Source organism: Choloepus didactylus, chromosome 13, assembly GCF_015220235.1.
Source record: "Choloepus didactylus isolate mChoDid1 chromosome 13, mChoDid1.pri, whole genome shotgun sequence".
In the NCBI taxonomy this organism is placed as follows: domain Eukaryota; kingdom Metazoa; phylum Chordata; class Mammalia; order Pilosa; family Megalonychidae; genus Choloepus; species Choloepus didactylus.
In genome coordinates, this window is record NC_051319.1 from 77,761,086 (window position 1) to 77,788,639 (window position 27,554).

The 27,554-nt window shown below is 36.1% G+C and overlaps 1 protein-coding gene across 4 annotated transcripts in view; it reads left to right on the forward strand.

Moving 5' to 3' along the window:
• SEC24A (SEC24 homolog A, COPII coat complex component) overlaps window positions 1-27,554 on the forward strand; it is an 85,607-nt gene that overhangs the window by 29,163 nt on the left and 28,890 nt on the right. For 3 of the 4 annotated variants that reach the window (XM_037802175.1, XM_037802177.1, XM_037802176.1), the window contains 7 exons: window positions 538-647; window positions 2,285-2,397; window positions 3,710-3,828; window positions 15,107-15,162; window positions 16,262-16,468; window positions 17,431-17,551; window positions 17,863-18,021. In XM_037802175.1, the coding sequence (XP_037658103.1) occupies window positions 538-647; window positions 2,285-2,397; window positions 3,710-3,828; window positions 15,107-15,162; window positions 16,262-16,468; window positions 17,431-17,551; window positions 17,863-18,021 (885 nt within the window). Of the gene's footprint in view, window positions 1-537; window positions 648-2,284; window positions 2,398-3,709; window positions 3,829-15,106; window positions 15,163-16,261; window positions 16,469-17,430; window positions 17,552-17,862; window positions 18,022-18,116; window positions 19,113-27,554 lie in introns of those variants that run through there. The other variant, XM_037802178.1, reaches the window with a different exon arrangement.

The window sequence follows — 27,554 nt, forward strand, 5'->3', positions numbered from 1 at the left end:
GATGTAATGATAATTAATTTAGAAAATATTCTTTGAGCATTAGTGTATTATTAATGGTAGGCAATTGATTTCTATAAATGTGTCATTAATTAATGAAACTCAGTAAATCCTTGTGACTTTAACCCATGCTTTGTAGTTCCAGCCAGATCTTGTGCATTTCATGTTAAGTGTTAGTAATGTAGGTGATTGTGAATTTTAAGATCCAAAGTTTATTCTTCCATTTAAGAAAATAATTGGTATTTAATGAATTTTTGTCATTCTTGCAAGCTATTTTAGGAAAGCAGCTTTAGCAAGAATTAAGACAAAGAGGGTATAAGGAGATAGGAAAAAATTACAGTGCTTGTTGTAAAAAGAAGGTATACTTAGTGCCATTTGGTATGTGGGGAACTTGAATGGAACTAAAAACAAAATGTGTATTTGTCTCTTAATATTTAGTCTATGTTGAATTTATAATCCCCAAATTAAAAAAATGGACAGTGAAAAGTTTATTATATTATCCTGTCAGTTTTATAATTGTATGTTGTTAATTTTATATAGTTCCTGAAGAATTCATGTACAACCCCTTGACCAGAGTTTATGGAGAACCTCACAGAAGACCTGAAGTTCAAAATGCTACTATTGAGTTTATGGCTCCTTCAGAATACATGGTATACAGGATACTGACACCGTAATACTGGATTTTAAATAGAACAATATAGCATTCTTTAACAAAATTTTTCATGTTTTTAAATTCATAAAAATAATACTTGCTTATTATGTAAGGAGTTAATTAGTATATAAGGTTAAGTTTGGAAAGTATGTATATAAAGTTCCACTTAAGTTTCTTTGTGTCCATCAAGAAATTTGTAACACTGGGATCATATTTCAGTCACTTTCCGTTTTTTTTCTATTAGAAATAATGCTGTGATGAACATCCTCTTGCAAGTAGCTTTATATATATGGTATCTGAGGTCTTGCATTTAAGAAATAATAATTATGCCTTATGTTTAATTAGCGCTTTACATTTTACGAAGCACTTATATATTTTTGATACTTCATAAACAGCTCTCTAAAGTAACCTAGGGAAATGCTGTTAATCCTATTTTATAGATGTGAAAACAGACTTAGGTTAAGTGATGTGCCAAATATCATTTAGTAAGTGGTAGAGCTTTCATAAAAATCCAGGCCTTTTGATTTGGTTACTCTTTCATACTCTTCTACCATGCCATAATTGCCTCCAAGTAAAGGGGAATATGAAAAAAAGATTAACATCAACTTTTAATATTTTGTTTTGGTATATTTTTGTGGTGTGGTCTTTCTCTGTCTAGCAATTGGGTCCATTTTACTATTTAACTTATGCAGTATCAAACTCTTTTTCACCACAGGGAAGTTTCGGTTTAGAAGTCATTTTGTGGCAGTTTAGTGGTTGGTAATAGCTTTCTGCAGGGTAGCTCTCACTTTGTTAAATTAAACCCCAAAAGCAGAAGCATTTGTATGCTCTTTTGTTGTTGTTTTTGTTTTTCTAGAGTTGGCCTATCTTGGTTTCTTTTGTCTCCTAGGCTTTGCAAAAATGGCCTTCTTTAAATTTAGACTTGCCCATAGTAAGAGGTCTTTGCTCCTACCAGGCTTGTCTCTTGGGGACAGGTTTTATAAATTTAGCAAGTGATACATGCAAAAATATTTAAATTTAGTAGACTACATGCCCAATTCTGATTGTGTATATTTGATGCTTTTTATTGAATTGAAAACAAATCTTTGAATTTGGAAATTTAAAATACAGAGTATTGTATTTTTATGGAATTTGGCTGAAAAGTGTTAATTAAATAACCACCTAAGGCTAACTTGGTTTGTCACTTTCAGAATTATTATTTTTCTAAATTGGGAAATATATCACACATATGGAAAAATCCATAAAACTTAAATATACATCTTACCAAATGATTATAAAGTAAATACCTGCATTAGCACCACCAAGGGCAAAAAATTGAACATAGGCAAAATTCCCAGAAGCCCTTCTGATTGCATTCCCTTCCCTTATTGACCTACAGAAAATACTCTTATGACTTATGACAATCAACATCCTTATTTTTCTTTTTAAAATATGCATCTGTGTTCTTTCTGTATGTTTTTTTTTTACAGATTATTGTTTATTATAATCTCTACTCAATCTGTAAATAATACTTATTTTACTGTTTTGCTGTATATGCACACAATATCTTAGCTATGGTAATTTAAACTTAGCAAATGATAAGTTTAAATTTAAACACGTTAAATGTATTAAATGAGATTCTTTTTGTTTCTTCAGTTACGACCACCTCAACCTCCAGTGTACTTCTTTGTATTTGATGTGTCTCACAATGCAGTTGAAACTGGATACTTGAATTTAGTTTGCCAGAGTTTGTTAGACAATCTAGATTTGTAAGTGTCTTAATTCAGTTTAAATATGAAACTAATAGTGTTTGCAAAATGAATAAATAGTTTCCAAAATACAAAAAAAAGTTATGTAATTATGTTCTAAATCAGTTGTTAACTTCAGTCTCACTTTCTCTTAGAGACATTATTTATTTTATTTCAACTTTTCATTATGGAAAATTTCAAACGTGTACTAAGTTGAAAAAATGTAGTGAACTCCATGTAGCCATACCCCAACTTCAACATTTTTAGCATTTTGCTCCTCTTTCTTCATGTAATTCCCCACCCCTCCAATCACACAGTTTTTTATTCCCTTGAAGATTTTTAAGCAAATCTGAGCATATCATTTAACCAGTAAATACTAATAGACTTTTTTAAAAATCCTAACTACAATACAAGTATCACACCGGAACAAAATTAGCAATAATTGCATAAGATGATCTAATACTCAGTTCATGTTTTGTTCCTGGTTGTGTCAAAAATGTCTTTTATCTGTAGGTTTGTGAAGTCAAAATCTAAACCGTTTCCACACATGCATTTGGTTGTCATGTCTCTTAAGACTTTTAAAATAACTATTTTAAAAGGTTATTTAGATACTTAGTGAAACCCATGATAGCTAGTGTGACCTTTCGGTGTTTGAAATATAGTGCTGTTGTGTGTTATAGAGGAATGTGGTGGACCAAATCTCATGTTCCTTGAACAGTTAATACTGTTCATTTCCTATGAACAAGGATAGTCAATTTCACTTTAAGTATGATTAACATTGAAATTAAGTTTACAGTATATATTCCATTTTTTTTTTTTTGATATGTCTCAGTAATGTCCCTTTGAGCATTTTTTCCTCCCTTGCTAGATCCCATCCAGGATCTTGTATTACATTTAATTGTCATGGTCTCTTTAGTTGTTTGTTCTTTCTTTTTTTTTTTTAATTGTGGGAACATATATACAACATAAAGTTTCTCAAGTATAAGTGGTAACTTTTTGAAGTATTCTTTATATAATAACTTAAAATCATCTTCAGTGTTTCATACACACTTTCCAGTATTTTTTATGTACTGTATAACTTTATGTAGGAGTAATTGGCTTTGGATTGATATATTATTGCTTGTTTTTTGTTGACTGTTTGGCTTATATGTTGTGTTTCCACTTTGAGTAGGGTGTGTTTTCAAGGTGATTAAGCATTGGGCTTATTATTTGTCTGTTTTGGGACAGTTTCATTAATTCTAAATTAGGTATTCATATGTGACTCTTAGAAAGTATTTAATTTATATGTATATGTGGGAACACTTGATAAAATGTTCTTCTAATTTGTTTTTAGGCTTCCTGGCAATACTAGGACAAAAATTGGCTTCGTAACATTTGATAGTACAATCCATTTCTACAGTCTTCAAGAAGGTCTGTCTCAACCTCAGATGCTAATAGTTTCAGATATTGAAGGTATGTGTTAAATACTTTAAGTTGTTGAACTGCCTTAGGAATTTTCAGATTTTGAACTGTTTCATGACTACTTATCAAATTAGGAGTATGTGGAATGACTCTAATATATTGAGCAAAATCTTGAGAATAAAATAAAATTGTTGGAGCTGTAAGACTCTTTTAGTCTAATCCTTTATTTTTATAGAAGAGGAAATAGGATTATGGAGATAAAGTGAATTCTGAACAAAGTAATAAAAATAAGTTAATGTTATAACTCAGATTAAATTTAGATCTTTTTCCCTTCTTTCATTCATTCAAAAAGTATTTGAGCACTTACTATGGCTCTGAGATTATAATACTGAACAAGACAGACAGACCTCTGCCAATGTGGAGCTTACCTTTTTTTTTTTTTTTTAATCTTCATTTTATTCAAATATATTCACATACCATGCAGTCATACAAAACAAATCGTACATTTGATTGTTCATAGGACCATTACATAGTTGTACATTCATCACCTAAATCAATCCCTGACACCTTCATTAGCACACACACAAAAATAACAAGAATAATAATTAAAGTGAAAAAGAGCAATTGAAGTAAAAAAGAACACTGGGTACCTTTGTCTGTTTGTTTGTTTGTTTCCTTCCCCTATTTTTCTGCTCATCCATCCGTAAACTAGACAAAGTGGAGTGTGGTCCTTATGGCTTTCCCAATCCCATTGTCACCCCTCATAAGCTACATTTTTTTTTTTTTATTGAGATATATTCACATACCATGCAGTCATACAAAACAAATCGTACATTTGATTGTTCACAGTACCATTACATAGTTGTACATTCATCACCTAAATCAATCCCTGACACCTTCATTAGCACACACACAAAAATAACAAGAATAATAATTAAAGTGAAAAAGAGCAATTAAAGTAAAAAAGAACACTGGGTACCTTTGTCTGTTTGTTTCCTTCCCCTATTTTTCTACTCATCCATCCACAAACTAGACAAAGTGGAGTGTGGTCCTTATGGCTTTCCCAATCCCATTGTCACCCCTCATAAGCTACATTTTTATACAATTGTCTTCAAGATTCATGGGTTCTGGGTTCTAGTTTGATAGTTTCAGGTATCCACCACCAGCTACCCCAATTCTTTAGAACCTAAAAAGGGTTGTCTAAATTGTGCATAAGAGTGCCCACCAGAGTGACCTCTCGGCTCCTTTTGGAATCTTTCTGGCACTGAACCTTATTTCATTTCCTTTCACATCCCCCTTTTGGTCAAGAAGATGTTCTCCGTCCCACGATGCCAGGTCTACATTCCTCCCTGGGAGTCATATTCCACGTTGCCAGGGAGATTCACTCCCCTGGGTGTCTGATCCCACGTAGGGGGGAGGGCAGTGATTTCACCTTTCAAGTTGGCTTAGGTAGAGAGAGAGGGGCACATCTGAGCAACAAAGAGGCATTCGGCAGGAGGCTCTTAGGCACAATTATAGGGAGGCGTAGCCTCTCCTTTGCAGCAACAGTCTTACCAAGGGTAAATCCTGTGGTAGAGGGCTGAACCCATCAAACCACCAGTCCCCTATGTCTGTGGTCATGTTAGCAACCATCAAGGTGGGGTAGGCCAGTACCCCTGCATTCTCCACAGGCTCCTCAAGGGGGCACTACATATTTTTTTCCTTGTTTTTTTTTTTTTTTAAACTTTTCCTTCTTTTTTAAATCAACTGTATAAAAAAAAAAAAAAAAACATACAATAAAAGAACATTTCAAAGAGACCATAACAAGGGAGTAAGAAAAAGACAACTAACCTAAGATAACTGCTTTACTTCCAACCTGTTCCTACTTTACCCCAAGAAAGTTACCTAATATAGCAACATTTCTGTGAACTTCTTCCTACTATATCCATCAGAAATTAACAGACCATAGTCATTCCTGGTCATCCCCAGAATGTTAAATAGCTTATCTGTTCTTCTTGGATTATTGTTCCCCCTTCCTTAATTGCTCTCTATTGCTAGTTCCCCTACATTCTACATTATAAACCATTTGTTTTACATTTTTCAAAGTTCACATTAGTGGTAGCATGTAATATTTCTCTTTTTGTGCCTGGCTTATTTCGCTCAGCATTATGTCTTCAAGGTTCATCCATGTTGTCATATGTTTCACCAGATCGTTCCTTCTTACTGCCGCGTAGTATTCCATCGTGTGTATATACCACATTTTATTTATCCACTCATCTGTTGAAGGACATTTGGGTTGTTTCCATCTCTTGGCAATTGTGAATAATGCTGCTATGAACATTGGCGTGCAGATATCTGTTCATGTCACTGCTTTCCGATCTTCCGGGTATATACCGAGAAGTGCAATCGCTGGATTGAATGGTAACTCTATATCTAGTTTTCTAAAGAACTGACAGACTGACTTCCAGAGTGGCTGAACCATTATACAGTCCCACCAACAATGAATAAGAGTTCCAATTTCTCCACATCCTTTCCAGCATTTGTAGTTTCCTGTTTGTTTAATGTCAGCCACTCTAATAGGTATTAGATGGTATCTCATTGTGGTCTTAATTTGCATCTCTCTAATAGCTAGTGAAGCTGAACATTTTTTCATGTGTTTCTTGGCCATTTGTATTTCCTCTTCAGAGAACTATCTTTTCATATCTTTTGCCCATTTTATAATTGGGCTATCTGTACTATTGTCATTGAGTTGTAGGATTTCTTTATATATGCAAGATATCAGTCTTTTGTGAGATACATGGTTTCCAAAAATTTTTTCCCATTGAGTTGGCTGCCTCTTTACCTTTTTGAGAAATTCCTTTGAGGTACAGAAACTTCTAAGCTTGAGGAGTTCCCATTTATCTATTTTCTCTTTTGTTGCTTGTGCTTTGGGTGTAAAGTCTAGGAAGTGGCCGCCTAATACAAGGTCTTGAAGATGTTTTCCTACATTATCTTCTAGGAGTTTTATGGTACTTTCTTTTATATTGAGATCTTTGGTCCATTTTAAGTTAATTTTTGTGTAGGGGGTGAGGTAGGGGTCCTCTTTCATTCTTTTGATATGGATATCCAACTCTCCCAGCCCCATTTGTTGAAAAGACCATTATGACTCAGTTCAGTGACTTTGGGGGCCTTATCAAAGATCAGTCGGCCATAGATCTGAGGGTCTATCTCTGAATTCTCAATTCGATTCCATTGATCTATATGTCTATCTTTGTGCCAGTACCATGCTGTTTTGGCAACTGTGGCTTTATAATAAGCTTCAAAGTCAGGGAGTGTAAGTCCTCCCACTTCGTTTTTCTTTTTTAGAGTGTCTTTAGCAATTCGAGGCATCTTCCCTTTCCAAATAAATTTGATAACTAGCTTTTCCAAGTCTGCAAAGTAGGTTGTTGGAAGTTTGATTGGGATTGCATTGAATCTGTAGATGAGTTTGGGTAGAATTGACATCTTAATGACATTTAGCCTTCCTATCCATGAACATGGAATATTTTTCCATCTTTTAAGGTCCCCTTCTATTTCTTTTAGTAGAGTTACGTAGTTTTCTTTGTATAGGTCTTTTACATCTTTGGTTAAGTTGATTCCTAGGTACTTGATTTTTTTAGTTGCTATTGAAAATGGTATCTTTTTCTTGAGTGTCTCTTCAGTTTGTTCATTTCTAGCATATAGAAACATTACTGACTTACGTGCATTAATCTTGTATGCCGCTACTTTGCTAAATTTGTTCATTAGCTCTAGTAGCTGTATCGTCGATTTCTGAGGGTTTTCCAGATATAAGATCATATCATCTGCAAACAATGACAGTTTTACTTCTTCCTTTCCAATTTGGATGCCTTTTATTTCTTTGTCTTGCCGGATTGCCCTGGCTAGCATTTCCAGCACAATGTTGAATAACAGTGGTGACAGCAGGCATCCTTGTCTTGTTCCTGATCTTAGAGGGAAGGCTTTCAGTCTCTCACCATTGAGTTCTATGCTGGCTGTGGGTTTTTCATATATCCTCTTTATCATATTGAAGAAGTTTCCTTCAATTCCTACATTTTGAAGTGTTTTTATCAAAAACGGATGTTGGATTTTTTCAAATGCTTTTTCAGCATCTATTGAGATGATCATTTGATTTTTCCCTTTCGAATTGTTAATGTGTTGTAATACATTGATTGATTTTCCTGTGTTGAACCATCCTTGCATGCCTGGAATGAACCCCACTTGGTCATGGTGTATGATTTTTTTAATGTGTCTTTGGATTTGATTTGCAAGTATTTTGTTGAGGATTTTTGTGTCTATATTCATTAGGGAGATTGGCCGGTAGTTTTCCTTTTTTGTAGCATCTTTGCCTGGTTTTGGTATTAGATTGATGTTAGCTTCATCAAATGAGTTAGGTAGTGTTCCGTTTTCTTCAGTGTTTTTAAAGAGTTTGAGTAAGATTGGTGTCAGTTCTTTCTGGAAAGTTTGGTAGAATTCCCCTGTGAAGCCATCTGGCCCTGGGCATTTATTTGTGGGAAGCTTTTTGATGACTGACTGGATCTCTTTGCTTGTGATGGGTTGATTGAGGTCTTCTATTTCTTCTCTGGTCAGTCTAGGTTGTTCATTTGTTTCCAGGAAATTGTCCATTTCCTCTACATTATCCAGTTTGTTGCCATACAGTTGTTCATAGTATCCTCTTATAATTTTTTTAATTTCTTCAGGATCTGCAGTTATGTCACCTTTTTCATTCATTACTTTGTTTATATGGGTCTTCTCTCTTTTTGATTTTGTCAGTCTAGCTAGGGGCTTATCAATCTTGTTGATCTTCTCAAATAACCAACTTTTGGTGATACTTATTTTCTCTATTGTTTTTTTGTTCTCTATGTCATATATTTCTGCTTTAATCCTTATTTCTTTTCTTCTACTTGGTTTAGGATTGGTTTGCTGTTCATTTTCTAGCTTCTTCAGTTGATCCATTAGTTCTTTGATTTTGGCTCTTTCTTCCTTTTTAATATATGCGTTTAGTGCTATACATTTCCCCCTCAGTACTGCTTTTGCTGCATCCCATAGGTTTTGGTATGTTGCGTCCTCATTTTCATTCGTCTCTATATATTTAGCAATTTCTCTTGCTATTTCTTCTTTAACCCACTGATTGTTTAGGAGTGTGTTGTTTAACCTCCAGGTATTTGTGAATTTTCTAAGTCTCTGATGGTTATTGACTTCTAATTGTATTCCATTGTGGTCAGAGAATGTGCTTTGAATAATTTCAATCTTTTTAAATTTATTGAGGCTTGTTTTATGTCCCAGCATATGATCTATTCTGGAGAAAGTTCCATGAGCACTAGAAAAGTATGTGTATCCTGGTGATTTGGGATGTAATGTTCTGTATATGTCTGTTAAATCTAATTCATTTATCAGATTGTTTAGGTTTTTAGTTTCCTTATTGGTCTTCTGTCTGGTTGATCTATCTATAGGAGAGAGTGATGTGTTGAAGTCTCCCACAATTATTGTGGAAAAACATCAATTGCTTCCTTTAGTTCAGTGTTTCTCTCATGTATTTTGTGGCACCTTGATTGGGTGTATAGACATTTATGATTGTTCTTTCTTCTTATTGAATTGCACCTTTTATTAGTATGTAGTGGCCTTCTTTGTCTCTCAAAACATCCCTGCATTTAAAGTCTATTTTATCTGAGATTAATATTGCTACACCTGCTTTCTTTTGGCTGTAGCTTGCATGAAATATTTTTTTCCATCCTTTGACTTTCAATTTCTTTGTGTCCCTGTGTCTAAGATGAGTCTCTTGTATGCAATAAATTGATGGCTCATTTCTTTTGATCCATTCTGCGAATCTATATCTTTTAATTGGGGAGTTTAATCCATTTCCTTTCAGTGTTATAGCCGTGAAGGCATTCCTTGAATCAGCCATCTTATCCTTTGGTTTATGTTTGTCATATATATTTTTCCCCTCTCTCTATTAATATCCTTTATTGTACCCATACCAGATCTCTTTAGTACTGAACCTTTCTCCAAGTCTCTCTGTCCTTTCTTTCTTTCTCTGTCTGTAGGGCTCTCTTTAGTATCTCCAGTAGGGCAGGTCTCTTGTTAGCAAATTCTCTCAGCATTTGTTTGTCTGTGAAAAATTTAAGCTCTCCCTCAAATTTGAAGGACAGCTTTTCTGGATAAAGTATTCTTGGTTGGAAATTTTTCTCACTCAGAATTTTAAATATATCGTGCCACTGCCTTCTCGCCTCCGTGGTGGCTGCTGAGTAGTCACTACTTAGTCTTATGCTGTTTCCTTTGTATGTGGTGAATTGCTTTTCTCTTGCTGCTTTCAGAACTTGCTCCTTCTCTTCCGTGTTTGACAGTGTGATCAGAATATGTCTCGGAGTGGGTTTATTTGGATTTATTCTATTTGGAGTTTGCTGGGCATTTATGATTTGTGTATTTATGTTGTTTAGAAGATTTGGGAAGTTTTCCCCAACAATTTCTTTGAATACTTTTCCTAGACCTTTACCCCTTTCTTCCCCTTCTGGAACACCAATGAGTCTTATATTAGGACGTTTTATATTATCTATCATATCCCTGAGGTCCGTTTCGATTTTTTCAATTTTTTCCCCATTCTTTCTTTTATGCTTTCATTTTCCATTCTGTCATCTTCCAGGTCACTGATTCGTTGTTCAACTTCTTCTAGTCTTGTACTATGAGTGTCCAGAATCTTTTTAATTTGGTCAGCAGTTTCTTCAATTTCCATAAGATCATCTATTTTTTTATTTAGTCTTGCAATGTCTTCTTTATGCTCTTCTAGGGTCTTCTTGATATCCTTTGTATCCCGTACTATGGTCTCATTGTTCATCTTTAGTTCTTTGAGTAGCTGCTCTAGGTGCTGTGTCTCTTCTGATCTTTTGATTTGGGTGATTGGGCTTGGGTTATCCATATAGTCTGGTTTTTTCATATGCTTTATAATTTTCTGTTGTTTTTGGCCTCTTGGCATTTGCTTAATTTGATAGGGTTCTTTTAGGATTTGTAGACCAATTGAAGTCCTTATCTCTAATTTATCAGATCTACAGCTTCGTGGAGTACACTTTCTCTAACTAACCAGCAGGTGGCATCCACAAGCCACCTGTTCTCCACAAGCCAGTTCTCCCCTGCTTTGCGTTTGTGGTGAGTGGGGGAGTGAGTCTTGTGGGGTCCAATTGGTGTACCAAGCTTGCGTGTGTAGTTGGTGTTGCCCGCCCTGTATATGGGGCGTGTTTCTGGGCAGTCAGGGAGGGGGTGTGGCTCTAACAATCAAATCTCCCTGGTGATCCTGGAGTTTTAAAGCTGCTGCAATAGTCTAATCCTTCAGTTCAGTCCTACCACAGTTTGTCTCTGCCACTGACCCACAAGTCCTTGGTATTGGTGTGTGGCTCCTGAGACTTGCAAGTGGGTCCCTCTTCCAGGCCGTGCACCCCCTGGTCCTCTGTTGAGGGATGACTGTGCTATGTCACAGGTGAGTGCCATCCCCCCAGGGCGATTCTGGGCTGCTGGGCTGTGTAGGGAGGCTCCCAGTCTGCTGAACTGATGGCTGAATGGGGCTTTGTTAATTCACACTGCTCCACCTTCCCAACTCTGGGACAATCAGCTGAGGTTGCAGGGACGGCTAATGTCCATGCCCAGTTTTGTGGTGTGTGCCTGTTATTTGAAGCACTTCCGTCACACTGGGTTGTCTGGGGCAGCTCTGGGTTATGGGCCTGGGGATGGGCAGGAGTGTTTCCTGTCCACCAGGATGATTGCTGTGAGCGGACACCCCCCTTTTCTTGGGAAGTTGTGGTGTTTAGTGAATTTTCTCAGCCACTGGATTATTGCCTTTTGTCTCAGAGCTGTCTTAGTTCTGCTCTTGTCTTGACCTGCCCAAATTGAAAGACTTTGAGGCTTTCTGTATTGGTCTTCTTAGAGTAATTGTTTTAGAAAAAGAAAAAAGGATTAAAAAAAAAAAATGAGAAAAAAGGGCCCTTCTCACAGATCTAATTGGTTATTGAAATGCTAAGAGACAAAGCAATTAGGGCCATTAAGGAAAGGTCCACAGGGCAGAGAGATCAGCTTTTCTTCGGGATTTGCATATGAGCCTGAGGGCCTGAGCTCTGCCCTTCCCCTTTCTATGTTCACCAGAACTCCAAAAGTCTTCCGCTTTTATTTTGGAGTTTTTCGTGCTGTTTTTTTCTATGCCTGTCTCCTCTCTGCTGGGCTGGCTGCTCTCAGATTGTCTGGTGTCTGGTCTCAGTCTATCTATGGTTGGAGTTTGGATCAGTAGAATGAGTTTCTGATAAGGGCTGCCACTGCAGTTCTCCCTTCTCCTTCCCAGAGCTGACAGCCCCTCCTCCCACGGGACTGAGCCTGGCAGGGAGGGGTGCGGGTCCCCTGGCCACAAAAACTTACACATTTCGCTGATCTCAGCAGTTCGACATTTTCATGAGTGTTGTATGAAGTATGCCCAAAGTCAGATTGCTCTGTGGTGTCCAGTCCACGCAGTTCCTGGCTTTCTACGTACTTTCCTGGAGGAGTAACTAAAACATACAGCTCACCAGTCCGCCATCTTTCCCCACGCTCCTCTTTTTTCGAGCTTACCTTTTAATAGAGGAGAAACACAGTAAGCAAGTAATCAATAAATAGTAGAATTAGACTGAGTTAATTGCTTTGAAGGAAATAATCGGGATAATGTCAGTAAAAGTGATGTGGGTGATGAGGCTTTTTGTTTTTACTCTATCTCTTATTTTCCTTGTAGTATATTAATGTATAAATATTATAAACCCCAGGTGAGATATAAGACTGTCGTGATAAAAATTTAATTATATGTATTCATACTTACATGGTAAGACTTCCATGAACAAGAACTGAATACTGCCAGTGAAATCTATTTACTGTTGAATTTCCATTTGATTGTGTCAGGCTAAATAATGCACTGTTTGTGGAGGTTCAGAATTGTTCATTTTCTTTGAAACTTATATGAAGTGAGGCTTGATTCATTCATCTTTATAATCTTTTCCAGGTGTTAACATTCTGTCACTTCAGTCAAAGAATATTTATTTATTAAGTAGATTTGGTTGGGTATCATGAATATCAGGCTAATTGAAATAGAACTGCACCCAGGTAATTTATTATCTGGTGGAACTTTTTCTTTTTTCTGAGTATATATTTAATAGCACTCCACAAAAGAAAAATTATATTTTGTTTGGGTTGATTCTTGTTGTTTTGTAAAGCTAGAGAAATATTCAGGAAAAAAAGCAGCATATTCTTTTCGACAAATGGTGCTGGGAAAACTGGGCAGCCACATTTCAAAAGAATGTTGGACACCTACCTCACACCATATACAAAAATTAACTCAAAATGGATTATAGATCTAAGTGTGAAAACTAAAATTATAAAATTGTTAAAAGAAAACAGAACCTTTTCGAATCTTCATGACCTTGGATTAGGCAATGGTTTCTTAGATATGACACCAAAAGCATAAGCAACAAAAGAAGAAACTAAGTGAATTGGGCTTCATCAAAATTTAAAACTTTTTGTGCTTCAAAGAAAACCATCAAGAAAATGAAGAGATAACCAAAGAATGGGAGAAGTATGTGTAAATCATGTATCTGATAAGGAATTTATATCTAGAATATATAAATAACTCCTGCAGCTTAACAATAAAAAGACTGCTTTTTTTTTTTTGAAAAGAGCAAATATTTGAATAGACATTTCTATGTTCATTATACAATATTCAGTATTCTCTATGTGCTATAGGCCAAGAAACATATGAAAAGATGTTCCACATCCTGAATTACCAGGAAAATGCAAATGAAAACTGCAACAAATGAAAAACACCCACTAAGATGGCTATAATAAAAAATAATAGCCAATAATAAGTATTGGTGAGGATGTGGAGAAATTGGAACTCTCACCATTTGCCAGTGTGCATGGATGGTGCAGCTGCTGTGGAAAACATTTTGACAATTCCTCAAAAAGTTAAACATAGAGTTACCATATGACCCAGCAATTCCACTTCTAGGTATATACCCAAGAGAATTGAAAACATGAAAACAGATGTTCCTAACAGCATTAAAATGGCATTATTCGTAATAATGCAAAAGTGAGAAATAACCAAATGGCCATCACCTGATGAATGGATAAACCAAATGGGGTATATCCACACAATGGGTTATTATTTGGCAACAAAAAAGAATGAACTACTGATAGATGCTACAACATGTATGAACCTTGGAAAATATGCTAAGTGAAAGAAGCCAGTCACCAAAGGCCACATATCACGTGATTCCATTTATATGAAACATCCAGAATAAGTAAACCTGTAGAGACAGAAAGTAGATTAGTAGTTACCAGGGAACTTTGGGGAAGGGGTAATGAGGAATGACTATTATTGCTACGGAGTTTCTTTTTTGGGATGATGAAAAAGTTCTGGAAATAAAGTTTGGTGATGGTTGCACAACTCTGAATATCTAAAAATCACTGAATTGTACCTTTTGAAAGGGTGAATTTTATGGTATGTGAATTATATCTCAATAAAGCTATTATAATTTTTAAAAATTACAACTTAAAAAGGTTAAAGAGTAGTTGGTAGATGTTATCCATGACAGCTAAAGTAAATATTTAATGTTTCAAATTATTTGTTGGTTTAAAAAAATTTTTTTACAAACTTCATACTGTCTTATTTTTTTTGTTATCAGAACAAATAATAGTGAAATGTAGAAAGTGAGACTCCCTTGTAATCCTCCACTACCACCCACATTCCCTTTCCAGTTTGCTTCCTTCTGAGGAAGGGAATTTAATTCCTAAGCAGGAATAAATTTGAATCCTGAGAAGCTCATTTGATACAGTCAGTTAGCATACCTTATGATTCATTTAACTTTGTAGTACCTTTAATAGAGGTATTAGTGGGGGCCTTCTTTACCAGGAAGTATCTGCCTTTTGAATGACAGAGCTATTGGGGAGCTGTATTATTTCTGTGTGCTTCTTGTGTAATTCTTGTGTTTCTTATTAAGTCAACATTTTTTAATGCTGAGAGTATGTCTTTGGTTGGCTTTAACCTAAGAATCAGAGAAGTTGTGGAATCCATATAGAGTGCTTACAGATGAATAATTTCTTATTTGGAGGCTGTTTCTCTTTTTACAAGGCAGTAGACAAGAAGCAGATAAGATTCAATAAATATGTGAACCAGTGCTCTTTTGGTGGCTCTTTGGACATATGTAAACTGTACTATAATAATGAGGAGGTGGTTTTTCTTTAAGAATGGGGGTAGTTAAGTGCATCAGTGTTATGTATTAGGAATATCTTAAACAATTAAATTTTGTTTAAAATAAATATTTATTTATTCTTTCAGATGTTTTTATACCTATGCCAGAGAACTTATTAGTAAATTTAAATGAAAGTAAAGAGGTAAGGCACATATTCCTATTTGCTGTGTTTAATTGATATACTGAAGGATTATAATTTTGAAATTACCTTTAAGTAAAATTTTGCTTCTTTCTATGAGATTTCTAAGATGTGTAGCATTTTCTGTTTGGTCATAGTTAAAATTCATCAAATGAACAACTCTTGAGTTTGCCCTTAAGGTGATTGGTGTTAAGTCTTATGTAGCAAGTTATTTGTGGTAGGATAGAAGATAAACCTATACCATAAAGGAGGAAAACCTGAAGGAAACCTGTTTTTGTCAGTCATTTGGGAAGTTGGGAGGGTTGTTGAGATAAAGCTTCTGGTCACTACATGGAAGCACATTAACTAGGCTGCTTTCAGTGCCCTTTGCTTTTCTGAGTCACAGAGTGTCATTGGGGTCAGTTCAGAAGAAACTCTTTATTACCTGCCTGGAAATTGCCATGACATAATATAGTGAGAGGTGAACAGAATGTGCCTGAAGGGGGGATGTTGTCTAGCCTGTACATACATATATGCCAGAGGGTTACATATTAACTAGCAAGTCTATGGTCTCAGCTGTTGGCAACAGTGACTTCGCCATAGTGTGAAGTATTTTTTCCCCTTAACTGTCTTTATTTGTGCATTCTAACCTGAATAGGTAGTTTTTTTTTTTTTTCATTTTGTTTTTCTTTTGTAGTGATGTTGCTAGTCAACAAATTTACTATCTTAGATTTTGCAATAGGGAAGAGTTAAACTCACTTTGGAGCTGGAAAGAAAAGTGTGTGGAGGTGATTGAGAAGGCCATGTTTCATGACATTAAAATAAATCAAATCTAAACTGTCATGGTTCCTTTGGATAAATTTTGGACTTATAGTCTTGCCGAACTACTGCATGTGCAAGAACTTACTGTAAGGGCCCAATTTTTATTTGTCTTGCTTGCCAATTTATAATGTTGACTTAAAATGGCTTTCTTTTCATCTGACCAACTTGATTGTTTACTGTCTGTAGATTCTCTGACCGCCATCATGATTCAGTGTCTTGTCTATTATATTAGTTACTGATTTATTGTGAAAAACATTTTAAAAATTGTAACCCTTTGCGTTTTCTTGCTTTATTTCATAAGCTTGTCCAAGATTTACTGAAAACATTACCACAGATGTTTACAAAGACTCTGGAGACCCAGAGTGCTTTGGGCCCTGCACTTCAGGCTGCCTTTAAGCTGATGTCTCCAACTGGTGGTCGAATATCTGTCTTTCAAACACAGCTCCCGAATCTTGGAGTGGGAGCACTGAAACCACGAGAGGAACCCAACCAAAGGTCTTCTGCTAAGGTTAGAAAGTCATCAAATGTGCGATGAGATTTATGCAGGTTCTCAGTCCCTTTGACCACAGAACTTGTTTTTTTGTTGTTGTTGTTTTTCATGTGTGGGGATGAGGGAATGTAAGGAAGTGGGTAAAAGATTTCTACTTTATGTAGACATTTCCATTTTATGATATTATTCTTTATCTGATTGACCTTTCCTAATTTTTAGATCTTTAACTGGCAGTTCGACCTGCCTTTAATGGGAAAGTCTGGCAAACTAAGAGAATATGCTTGCGAGGCACAAAGTAGTAGAACCTGGATGACCAGTTAGGAATAGTCATAATATGGTATACTGACCACCATGAATTGTATTTGAGCATCTTGTTTTATGTTGAAACTTTTAGACCTGTTTTTTCCAAAAGATTGTTAGAGAGAGGTTGTATATAATGATTAATGATGTCAGTTCTGGAGTCAGACTACCTAATAAGTTCCACTGCTTATTAGATGTGTGACTTTGAATAGTTAATTTAATGTCTCTGCCCACCTTGCTTTTGTGTGTGTGTGTGTGTGTGTGTGTATTGAGGATTATGATAGTATGAACTTCTCAGGATAGTAGAGAAGGCTTAATATATATTACATATTAATTGTTTAGAACAATTTCCAGCATACTGAGCATTTAATAGATTTTAGTTATAATAATTATCTTTGCCAGTCAGGAAATTAGTATAATAGATGTATTTCTTTCTTTTTTAAATTAAAAAAAAAAAAATATATATATATATATATATATATATATATATATATATACATATAGCAAATTACTTAAACTTCATACTGAAAAAATCAGAAAATATAACAAAAGCAAAAGGATTTTATAGACTGCCCACAGATACTTGTTATTAATACCTTGGTATATATAAATGTGTATTTAAAATTTGTGACCATTTAATTATTTTTAAAAAATTTCTCTTTGTGATTTACTATTAATAGGAAATACACTTGACACCATCCACTGACTTCTATAAGAAATTGGCATTGGACTGTTCTGGTCAGCAGGTAGCTGTGGACTTATTCCTTCTCAGTGGACAGTATTCTGATTTGGCTTCTCTGGGTAAGTTCTTCCTAATGATTTTTTTTTCCAAATGAATATCAAAATAGAATTTATATGATGGTATTCTAGGTAAGGGAAAAAGTAAATGAATTTTATTATCTTGGAGCTTTTTAGTCTATTATAAACCTTATTTTCTTCTATTCTAAACATTTAGTAACAGAAATATCTATACTACTAATTAAAGAAGTGAAATATTCTTTTTTACAATATCTTGGAAACTTAAGGAAGGATTGATTCAAATTCCTATGTTACTTTGGTCTAGTAATAGTTGTTAACAGCACGTTTTAAAAGGAGTATGTGTTTTCTTTCAGGTTGTATTTCTCGGTATTCAGCAGGTAGTGTCTATTACTATCCTTCTTACCACCAGCAGCACAACCCAGTCCAAGTACAGAAGTTACAGAAAGAACTACATCGGTACCTCACACGGAAGATTGGTTTTGAGGCAGTCATGAGGATTCGATGCACCAAAGGTAGGGGACACTGTTTTTTTTTAATTTTTAAGATATAGGAATAAATGTTGTTTTTGATACCAGTAAATATACCTGTTCTCATCTTATCTTATCAGATTTGCTCCTCTAAGATTCCTTACTGACTTTGATGGAATATACAACTAAGACTAGAGAAGAAATACTCTGAAAAATAAGGATACATGAAAAACCACTATTTCTGCATTTTAAAAGTGTTAATTCTATATCAATTCAAAAGAAAAAGGGATCATGTCTCCAAAGAAAATAAAGATGTTACTAATGGATTTTTATTACACTTACTGAACAGTAGTAGTGGAAGGTCTTTTAATTTGTGCTCTTCTCACCCCACACCACTACTAACACTTTGCTACAATGTTGCTTTATCCTTCATCTCTTTTGTCACATTCTCTTTCACCTCTTGATTTGATTTCAAAGATTTGTTTGAACATCTATAATGAGTTGCTTCAACGCCTGAATCTCAGTTGAAATATTAATTTCTTCCTCTGACTGGGTGATATCTTCCCATTTCCTAATGTGGCTCATGATTTTTTGCTGGCATCTGACTTTTTTGATTGGTTTATTCTGGAAGTTGTTTTCTCTCTTTTGCCTAAGGTTTTCTTGTTAGTTGACTTTGATCTCTATCTTTTCTTTTTTCTCTCCCTGGACAGTTGTCAGACTGGCTCTGCTCCCCAGTTTTCCCCTCAAAATCAAGTGTCCACTGTGGCTTGTCACTGGGGTAGGAGGTAGGCACTGAGCACCCCAGCAAGTTCACTATATGTGGTAGTACAAATCTGCTGGCTTCCAGTGGTTCTTTGTTTTCCACCAGCTAGCAAAACCTGGGTTTGTTTTAGGGCCCTGCTTTCACTGTTGGATCTTCCTTATTTCTCAGCCAAAACAGGGCTGGATTTCTGTACAGGGCGTGTAGTATGTTCAGCAGATGGCACTGTTTGGTAACTTAATCGTCCTCAGAGTCTGGGGTCTGAGGGACCATTACAGTAATCATTCCCCTGATAGGCTGTGCTCTAAGATTCAATTCTGAGTTTACACATTGTAGTTAGTGAGGCATTATAGTGTTTTCTCCTTTGTTTCTGGCATACTTCACTCAAAATGCTGTCTACAGGATCCATTCACCTCGATGCATGTCTCACAGCTTCACTCCTTCTCATAGTTGCTCAATATTGCATTGTATGCATACACCATGGTTCATCATTCTGTTCCTCAGTGGATGTACCCTTAGGCCACCTCCACCCATTGCAAATCATGAATACAATTATCCACAGTGTATAATCAGTTGATCACGGTATCATCATATAGTTGTACATTTATCACCACAGTCAGCACTTGAACATATTGATTACTACAAAAAAAGTTTATTTTTAGCAAATAATAAAAAGAAAAATAAAATGCCATACAATACAATATAATAGTAAGGACAGACAACACCACCACTACCAAGAATCCCATATCCCTTCCTTATGTCCCCCTCATACACATTTAGCCTTGGCATATTGCTTTTGTTACATTTAATGGAAGCATATTACAATGTTACGATTGACCATAGACTCCAGTTTGCTTTGATTATGTTTTCTCCCCAGTACCATCCCTTTTTCAACACTCTGCATGGTTGACATTCATTTGTTCTGCCACATGTAAAAACATTTGTATATTAGTACATTTAGTAACAGTCGTTGGCCACTCCAGTTTTTGCTAAGTTATACAGTCCCAGTCTTTATCGTCTGTCTTTACCTCTGGGTCATTCATGCCCCATCCTACCTCTTTCAGCTCTACTCACAGACATCTTTGTTCGGAGTATTTACAATATTATGCTACCAGAATCAACAAAACCGGAAGTAGTTGGTTCTTTGAGAAAATCAATAGAATTGATGGACCCCTAGCTAGGCTAACCAAAAAAAAAAAAAAAGAAAGAAAGAAAGAAAAAGAAAAAGAAAAAGAAAGAGCAGATGCAAATAAATGTAATCAGAATTTGGAAAGGAGACATAACTACTGACCCTGCAGAAATACAGGAGATAATGAGAAGATACTATGAGGAACTATATGGTAATAAACTAGACAACTTACATGAAATGGACAACTTCCTAGAAAAGTGTAAACAACAGACAGTGACTCAAGAAGAAATAGATGACCTCAACAAACCAATCACAAGTAAAGAGATTGAGTCAGTTATCAAAAAGCTCCCAAAAAAGAAAAGCCCAGGACCAGATGGCTTCACATGTGAATTCTATCAAGTGTTCTAGTTTGCTAATGCTGCCAGAATGCAAAACAACAGAGATGGATTGGCTTTTATAAAAGGGAGTTTATTTGGTTACACAGTTACAGTCTTAAGGCCATAAAGTGTCCAAGGCAACACATCAGCAATCGGGTACCTTCACTGGAGGATAGCCAGTGGTGTCCGGGAAACCTCTGTTAGCCGGGAAGGCACGTGGCTGGTGTCTGCTCCAAAGTTCTGGTTTCAAAATGGCTTTCTCCCAGGATGTTTCTCTCTAGGCTGCAGTTCCTCAAAAATGTCACTCTTAGTTGTCCTCTCTCAGCTTCTCCGGAGCAAGAGTCTGCTTTCAACGGCCGTCTTCAAACTGTCTCTCATCTGCAGCTCCTGTGCTTTTATCAAGTGTCCCTCTTGGCTGTAGCTACTCTTCAAAATGTCACTCACAGCTGCACTGAGTTCCTTCTGTTTGTCAGCTCATTTATATGGCTCCACTGATCAAGGCCCACCCTGAGTGAGTGGGGCCATGCCTCCATGGAAATATCTCATCAGAGTTATCACCTACAGTTGGGTGGGGCACATTTCCATGCAAACAACCTAATCCAAACATTCCAACTTAATCCCCCCTGATATGTCTGCCCCATAAGATTGCATCAAAGAATATGGCTTTTTCTGGGGGACATAATACACTCAAACCAGCACACCAAGCATTCAAGAATTATTACCAATCCTGCTCAAACTCCTCAAAAAAAATTGAAGAAGAGGGAAAGCTACCTAACTCATTCTTTGAAGCCAACATCACCCTAATACCAAAATCAGACAAAGATAACTACAAAAAAAAAGAAAATTATGGATCAATTCCTTTAATGAGAATAGATGTAAAAATCCTCAACAAAATACCCGCAAATCGAATCCAGCAGCACATTAAAAGAATTATTCACCACAACCAGGTGAGATTTATTCCGGGTTTGCAAGGCTGCTTCAACACAAGAAAATCAATTAATGTAATACACCACATTAATAAATCAAAGCGGAGGAACCACATGATCATCCTGATTGATGCAGAAAAGGCATTTGACAAAATTCAATATCCTTTCTTGAAAATGAAAACACTTCAAAGGATAGGAATAGAAGGGAACCTTCTCAATATGATGCAGGCAATATATGAAAAACCCACAGCTAGCATCATACTTAATGGGGAAAGATTGAAAACTTTCCCTCTAAGATCAGGAACAAGACAGGGATGCCCACTGTCACCATTGTTATTCAACATTGTCCTGGAACTTCTAGCTGTAGCATAAATTCTTAGCTATGGAATTGCTGGAGTAAAAGCACTCTTTTGGAATTTGGACAGATATTACCAAATTATCCTTAAATAGGTTTTTTGAAAACTTATACCCCCACATTCATTGAAGAAGATATGTATTACTCCTGATCTTCGCTAATTACCATGTATATTTTTAACGTTATTTATCAAAAAATTAAAAAAAATCAAAACAAAGGAATAAGAGAAACAAATAACCTAAAATAACTACATTGCTTCCAACATGTTCCTACCATACCCAAGAAAATTTACAAACCATCATCATCCCTGTGCATTCCCATAACATTGAGATTACCTTCATTAGCTTATCTGTTTTTATTAGATTACTATTCCCCTTTCACTAGTTGTTGTCTATCTCTAGGCCCCCTGCATTCTACAATATAAAACACTTATTTTACATTTTTCACAGAGTTCACATTAGTGGTGACATACATTATTTCTCTTTTTTGTGTCTGGCTTATTTCGCTGAGCACTATGTCTTCAAGATTCATCCATGTTGTCATATGTTTCAGAAACTTGTTTCTTCTTACTGCCACGTAGTATTCCATCGTGTGTGTATATACCACATTTTGTTGAAGGACATTTGGATTGTTTCCATTTCTTGGCAATTGTGAATAATGCTGCTATGAAATCGGTGTGCAAATATCTGTTCTTGTCACTGCTTTCAGATCTTCTGGGTATATACTGAGAAGTGAAATTGCTGTATCGAAGGGTAATGTGATATCTAGTTTTCTCAGAAATCACCAGACTGTCTTCCAGAGTGGCTGTATCATTATACAGTCCCATCAGCAATGTGTGAGAGTTCTAATTTCTCCACTTCCTCTCCAGCATTTGTTGTTTCCTGTTTGTTTAATGGCAGCCATTCTAATTGGTATGAGATGATACCTCATTGTGGTTTTAATTTGCATCTCCCTAAATAGCTAGTGAAGACGAACATTTTTTTTTTCATTTGCTTTTTAGCCATTTGTATTTCCTCTCCAGAGAAAAGTCTTTTCATATCTTTTGCCTCTTGTATAATTGGGCTGTTTGTACTATTGTCATTGAGTTGTAAGATTTCTTTATATATGCAAGATATCATGGTTTCCAAATATTTTTTCCCATTGAGTTGGCTGCCTCGTCACTTTTTGACAAATTCTTTTGAGGTACAGAAGCTTTTAATTTTGAGGAGTTCCCATTATCTGTTTTTTCTTTCGTTGCTTATTCTTTGGGTGTAAGGTCTAAGAAGTGACCTCCTAATACAAGGCCTTGAAGATGTTTCCTTACATTATCTTCTAGCAGTATTGTGGTACTGTCTCTTATATTGAGATCTTTGATCCACTTTGAGTCTATTTTTGTGTGGGGCGTGAGGTAAGGGTCCTCTTTCATTCTTTTTGGATATGGATATCCAGTTCTCCCAGCCCCATTTGTTGAAGAAACTGTTATGTCCCAGTTCAGTGGCTTTGGGGGCCTTATCAAAGATTAGTCAACTGTAGATCTGGTGGTCTGTCTCTGAATTCTCAATTTGATTCCATTGATCAGTATGTCTATCTTTGTGCCAGTACTTCGCTCTTTTGACTACTGTGGCTTTATACTAATCCTCAAAGTCAGTAAGCATGAGACCTCCTGCTTCGTTTTCTCTTTTAGAATGTTTTTAGCAATTCGAGGCATATTTCTCTTCCAAATAAATTTGATAACTAGTTTTTCCAAGTCTGCAGAGTAGGTTGTTGGAATTTTGATTGGAGTTGCATTGAATCTGTAGATGAGTTTGGGTAGAATTGACATCTTAATGACATTTAGCCTTCCACTTGATGAACGCGGTGTTTTTTTCCCATCTTTTAAGGTCCCCTTCTATTTCTTTTACTAGAGTTATGTAGTTTTCTTTGTATAGGTCTTTTACATCTTTGGTTAAGTTTATTCCTAGGTACTTGATTTTTTTAGTTGCTATTGAAAATGGTATCTTTTTCTTGAGTGTCTCTTCGGTTTGTTCATTTCTAGCATATAGAAACATTACTGACTTATGTGCATTAATCTTGTATCCCGCTACTTTGCTAAATTTGTTTATTAGCTCTAGTAGCTGTATTGTTGATTTCTCAGGGTTTTCCAGATATAAGATCATATCATCTGCAAACAGTGACAGTTTTACTTCTTCCTTTCCAATTTGGATGCCTTTTATTTCTTTGTCTTGCCGGATTGCCCTGGCTAGCACTTCCAGCATAATGTTGAATAACAGTGGTGATCCTTTTCTTGTTCCTGATCTTAGAGGGAAGGCTTTCAGTCTCTCACCATTGAGTACTATGCTGGCTGTGGATTTTTCATATATGCTCTTTATCATATTGAGGAAGTTTCCTTCAATTCCCACCTTTTGAACTGTTTTTATCAAAAAAGGATGCTGGATTTTGTCGAATGCTTTTTCAGCATCTATTGAGATCTTTTGATTTTTCCCTTTTGATTTTTTGATGTTTGTGTTACATTGACTGATTTTCTTATGTGGAACCATCTTTGCATGTCTGGAATGAACCCCACTTGGTCATGGTGTATGATTTTTTTAATGTGTCTTTGGATTTGATTTGGAGGTATTTTGTTGAGAATTTTTGCGTCTGTATTCTTGATGGAGATTGGCCAGTAGTTTTCCTTTTTTGTAGCATCTTTACCTGGTTTTGGTATTAGAGTGATGTTAGCTTCATAAAATGAGTTAGGTAGTGTTCCATTTTCTTCAGTTTTTAAAAAGAGTTTAAGTAAGATTGGTGTCAGTTCTTTTTGGAAAGTTTGTTGAATTCCCCTCTGAAGCCACCTGGCCTGGGCTTTTATTTGTAGGAAGCTTTTTGATGACTTATTGGATCTCTTTGCTTGTGATTGGTTTGTTGGGGTCTTCTCTTTCTTCTCTGGTCAATCTACATTGTTCATGTGTTTCCAGGAAATTGTCCATTTCTACTACTATATCTAGTTTGTTGGCATACAGTTGTTCATAGTATCCTCTTTTTTTTTTTTTTTTTTAATGGATTTTCTTTTTTTTTTTTTTTAATCATCATTTTATTGAGATATATTCACATACCACGCAGTCATACAAAACAAATTGTACTTTCGATTGTTTACAGTACCATTACATAGTTGTACATTCATCACCTAAATCAATCCCTGACACCTTCATTAGCACACACACAAAAATAACAAGAATAATAATTAGAGTGAAAAAGAGCAATTGAAGTAAAAAAGAACACTAGGTACCTTTGTCTGTTTGTTTGCTTCCCCTACTTTTCTACACATCCATCCATAAACTAGACAAAGTGGAGTTTGGTCCTTATGGCATTCCCAGTCCCACTGTCACCCCTCATAAGCTACATTTTTATACAACTGTCTTCGAGATTCATGGGTTCTGGGTTGTAGTTTAATAGTTTCAGGTATCCACCACCAGCTACCCCAATTCTTTAGAACCTAAAAAAGGTTGTCTAAAGTGTGCGTAAGAGTGCCCACCAGAGTGATCTCTCGGCTCGTTTTGGAATCTCTCTGCCACTGAAGCTTATTTCATTTCCTTTCACATCCCCCTTTTGGTCAAGAAGATGTTCTCCATCCCACGATGCCGGGTCTACATTCCTCCCCGGGAGTCATATTCCACGTTGCCAGGGAGATTCACTTCCCTGGGTGTCTGATCCCACGTAGGGGGGAGGGCAGTGATTTCACCTTTCAAGTTGGCTTAGCCAGAGAGAGAGGGCCACATCTGAGCAACAAAGAGGCATTCAGGAGGAGACTCTTAGGCACAAATACAGGGAGGCCTAGCCTCTCCTTTGCAGCAACCGTCTTCCCAAGGGTAAAACTTATGGTAGAGGGCTGAACCCATCAAACCACCAGTCCCCTATGTCTGTGGTCATGTTAGCAACCATGGAGGTGGGGTAGGCGAATACTCCTGCATTCTCCACAGGCTCCTCAAGGGGGCACTACATCTTTTTTTTTTTTTTTCCTTGTTTGTCTTTTTTCTTTCTTTTTTTTTTTTTTAACTTTCCCTTCTTTTTTCAAATCAACTGTATGAAAAAAAAAGTTAAAAAGAAAACAAACATACAATAAAAGAACATTTCAAAGAGACCATAGCAAGGGAGTAAGAAAAAGACAACTAACCTAAGATAACTGCTTAACTTCCAACATGTTCCTACTTTACCCCAAGAAAGTTACATAATATAGCAACATTTCAGTGAACTTGTTCCTACTACATCCATCAGAAATTAACAGACCATAGTCATTTCTGGGCATCCCCAGAACGTTAAATAGCTTATCTGTTCTTCTTGGATTATTGCTCCCCCTTCCTTAATTGCTCTCTACTGCTATTTCCCCTACATTCTACATTATAAACCATTTGTTTTACATTTTTCAAAGTTCACATTAGTGGTAGCATATAATATTTCTCTTTTTGTGCCTGGCTTATTTCGCTCAGCATTATGTCTTCAAGGTTCATCCATGTTGTCATATGTTTCACCAGATCGTTCCTTCTTACTGCCGCGTAGTATTCCATCGTGTGTATATACCACATTTTATTTATCCACTCATCTATTGAAGGACATTTGGGTTGTTTCCATCTCTTGGCAATTGTGAATAATGCTGCTATGAACATTGGCGTGCAGATATCTGTTCGTGTCACTGCTTTCCGATCTTCCGGGTATATACCGAGAAGTGCAATCGCTGGATCGAATGGTAGCTCTATATCTAGTTTTCTAAGGAACTGCCAGACTGACTTCCAGAGTGGCTGAACCATTATACAGTCCCACCAACAATGAATAAGAGTTCCAATTTCTCCACATCCCCTCCAGCATTTGTAGTTTCCTGTTTGTTTAATGGCAGCCATTCTAACCGGTGTTAGATGGTATCTCATTGTGGTCTTAATTTGCATCTCTCTAATAGCTAGTGAAGCTGAACATTTTTTCATGTGTTTCTTGGCCATTTGTATTTTCTCTTCAGAGAACTGTCTTTTCATATCTTTTGCCCATTTTATAATTGGGCTGTCTGTACTATTGTCATTGAGTTGTAGGATTTCTTTGTATATGCAAGATATCAGTCTTTTGTCAGATACATGGTTTCCAAAAATTTTTTCCCATTGAGTTGGCTGCCTCTTTACCTTTTTGAGAAATTCCTTTGAGGTGCAGAAACTTCTAAGCTTGAGGAGTTCCCATTTATCTATTTTCTCTTTTGTTGCTTGTGCTTTGGGTGTAAAGTCTAGGAAGTGGCCTCCTAATACAAGGTCTTGAAGATGTTTTCCTACATTATCTTCTAGGAGTTTTATGGTACTTTCTTTTATATTGAGATCTTTGGTCCATTTTGAGTTAATTTTTGTGTAGGGGGTGAGGTAGGGGTCCTCTTTCATTCTTTTGGATATGGATATCCAACTCTCCCAGCCCCATTTGTTGAAAAGACCATTATGGCTCAGTTCGGTGACTTTGGGGGCCTTATCAAAGATCAGTCGGCCATAGATCTGAGGGTCTATCTCTGAATTCTCAATTCGATTCCATTGATCTATATGTCTATCTTTGTGCCAGTACCATGCTGTTTTGGCAACTGTGGCTTTATAATAAGCTTCAAAGTCAGGGAGTGTAAGTCCTCCCACTTCGTTTTTCTTTTTTAGAGTGTCTTTAGCAATTCGAGGCATCTTCCCTTTCCAAATAAATTTGATAGCTAGCTTTTCCAAGTCTGCAAAGTAGGTTGTTGGAATTTTGATTGGGATTGCATTGAATCTGTAGATGAGTTTGGGTAGAATTGACATCTTAATGACATTTAGCCTTCCTATCCATGAACATGGAATATTTTTCCATCTTTTAAGGTCCCCTTCTATTTCTTTTAGTAGAGTTATGTAGTTTTCTTTGTATAGGTCTTTTACATCTTTGGTTAAGTTTATTCCTAGGTACTTGACTTTTTTAGTTGCTATTGAAAATGGTATCTTTTTCTTGAGTGTCTCTTCAGTTTGTTCATTTCTAGCATATAGAAACATTACTGACTTATGTGCATTAATCTTGTATCCCGCTACTTTGCTAA